Below are 1693 nucleotides of genomic sequence, written 5' to 3'. Positions count from 1 at the left end.
CTCACCCCCCTCCCCTCACATTGCCAGAAACACACATTTAAAACCCAACCCACCTCACAGTTCACACTTGCAGCTCTGTGCGCTGCACGGAGCGATTCTGTGACCTTAACACACTCTTTAACTTCCCACACTAGTCACTCACACACACACACACACACACATACATGCGCTGTATCAGAAAAAAAAAAACAAGAACTTGTCTAGTTTGTGGTTAAAACACGCAGCCTTTTTTTTCACACCCGGCGCCTGCACCTGATCTCGATCTTTCACATCTCTCCCCTCTATTTCCCCTTCTTTGCCGTCTGCTTGTCTGGAATCAAGTCTAGAAGAGTAAGTGCTGGAGCATGTGGAGCATGTTAGCATCTGTCCATGACACCTGACGGTGGAGCATGACCTGTAGAATGTTCCCTCTCCTCTCAGCGTTCACATTTTAGCTTTTTAAGGACCACCCTCCCAAACCCCCCCCCGTCCCCCCGGACGGATAATATATTTGTGTGTGTGTGTTTTAGAGGTGTAAGAAAATATTGATACACTGAAATATTACAATATTTCATTTCTGGATACTGTATCGATATACTACAGCTTTGTGTAGGTTTTTTTTTTATTACCAACTCACAGTCAAATATTGTATTATTATTGTTTTATTGTAGATCCCTCTGTTCCAATGTTAGTGACCTGATGTTCAGCAGCAGAGTCTGAGACTAGGATGACATTTTACTACAGTTAAATTGTTAAAAAAAAACCCTCAATATATCATTGTGCCTATAGTATCACAATATATCGCAATATATCGTATTGTTGCCCCGTATCGTGATACGTATCTTATCGCCAGATTCTTGCCGATAAACACCCCCTAGTGTGTTTGTGTGTCTGCTGCATGTTTGTGAAACCTCTGGTGTGATTAATTTATTTTCATTTATTTATTTAAATTTTTTTTTTAACTATTTGCTGTTCAAGGACTCCCAGAGTAAACAGGGTGGATACAGCATGCATCAGCTGCAGGGAAACAAGGAGTTTGGCAGCGAGAAGAAAGGTTACCTGCTGAAGAAGAGCGACGGGTGAGAGATTCAAAGCTTTCAATGGCTCCCCAGCAGGGGGTGCTATAAATGCCTTAGATGCTAATGGTTTGCTTGGATTGTTTTGTCGATAGATTTCGTCATCATCACTGAGGCCCCACGTAGCTTTTTTTACTTTACGTTTTTTTGTGAAGGTCGTTGACTAAGTCGGTAAAATGATGGACACTGATGTGGGGCAGCCGTTAATTACTATTAATTACTATTAATTACTTACAGCTGGACTAGAGCCGAGATCACACTGATGTGGCCGACACCAAAAATTCAACAACACCTTAATTCACACTAAACAAAAAAAATCCAGTTTCACAACGTTGCAGCTTCATTCTTGGCTCGACTCATTACGACATATAAAAAATATTTGAATTAAATTGATGGGATTGTTTTTGTACGATGTAATGGTTTATTTGCTGTCTTTAAAGTTTGACTCTTCTCTCTTGTCGCTGCCCAGTCACTAACGTCTGACTCCTCTTCCTCCCACAGACTGAGGAAGGTGTGGCAGAGGAGGCAGTGCTCAGTGAAGGGGGGCATGCTCACCATCTCTCATGCCACAGTAAGTCTGAGATAAACACACACACACACACATAAACTCTGTGACCCCCTGCCCCCCCCCACTGCCC

At 42.5% G+C, this 1693-nt stretch overlaps 1 protein-coding gene across 8 annotated transcripts in view; it reads left to right on the top strand.

The window, feature by feature from the left end:
- The window catches only part of asap1b (ArfGAP with SH3 domain, ankyrin repeat and PH domain 1b), a 47656-nt gene that overhangs the window by 27307 nt on the left and 18656 nt on the right, over positions 1-1693 (top strand). For 6 of the 8 annotated variants that reach the window (XM_017031600.2, XM_017031603.2, XM_017031601.2 and 3 more), the window contains exons 10-12: positions 322-330; positions 958-1058; positions 1557-1626. In XM_017031600.2, coding sequence (XP_016887089.1) covers positions 322-330; positions 958-1058; positions 1557-1626 — 180 coding nt within the window. The remainder of the gene's footprint in view (positions 1-321; positions 331-957; positions 1059-1556; positions 1627-1693) is intronic. The other 2 variants (XM_017031604.2, XM_017031599.2) reach the window with 1 other exon arrangement.

The sequence above is a fragment of the Cynoglossus semilaevis genome, chromosome 3, assembly GCF_000523025.1.
Source record: "Cynoglossus semilaevis isolate Cse_v1.0 chromosome 3, Cse_v1.0, whole genome shotgun sequence".
Taxonomy (NCBI): Eukaryota; Metazoa; Chordata; class Actinopteri; order Pleuronectiformes; family Cynoglossidae; genus Cynoglossus; species Cynoglossus semilaevis.
The sequence above is the reverse complement of the archived record's forward strand: the minus strand, read 5'-3'. Positions and strand labels throughout refer to the sequence as shown.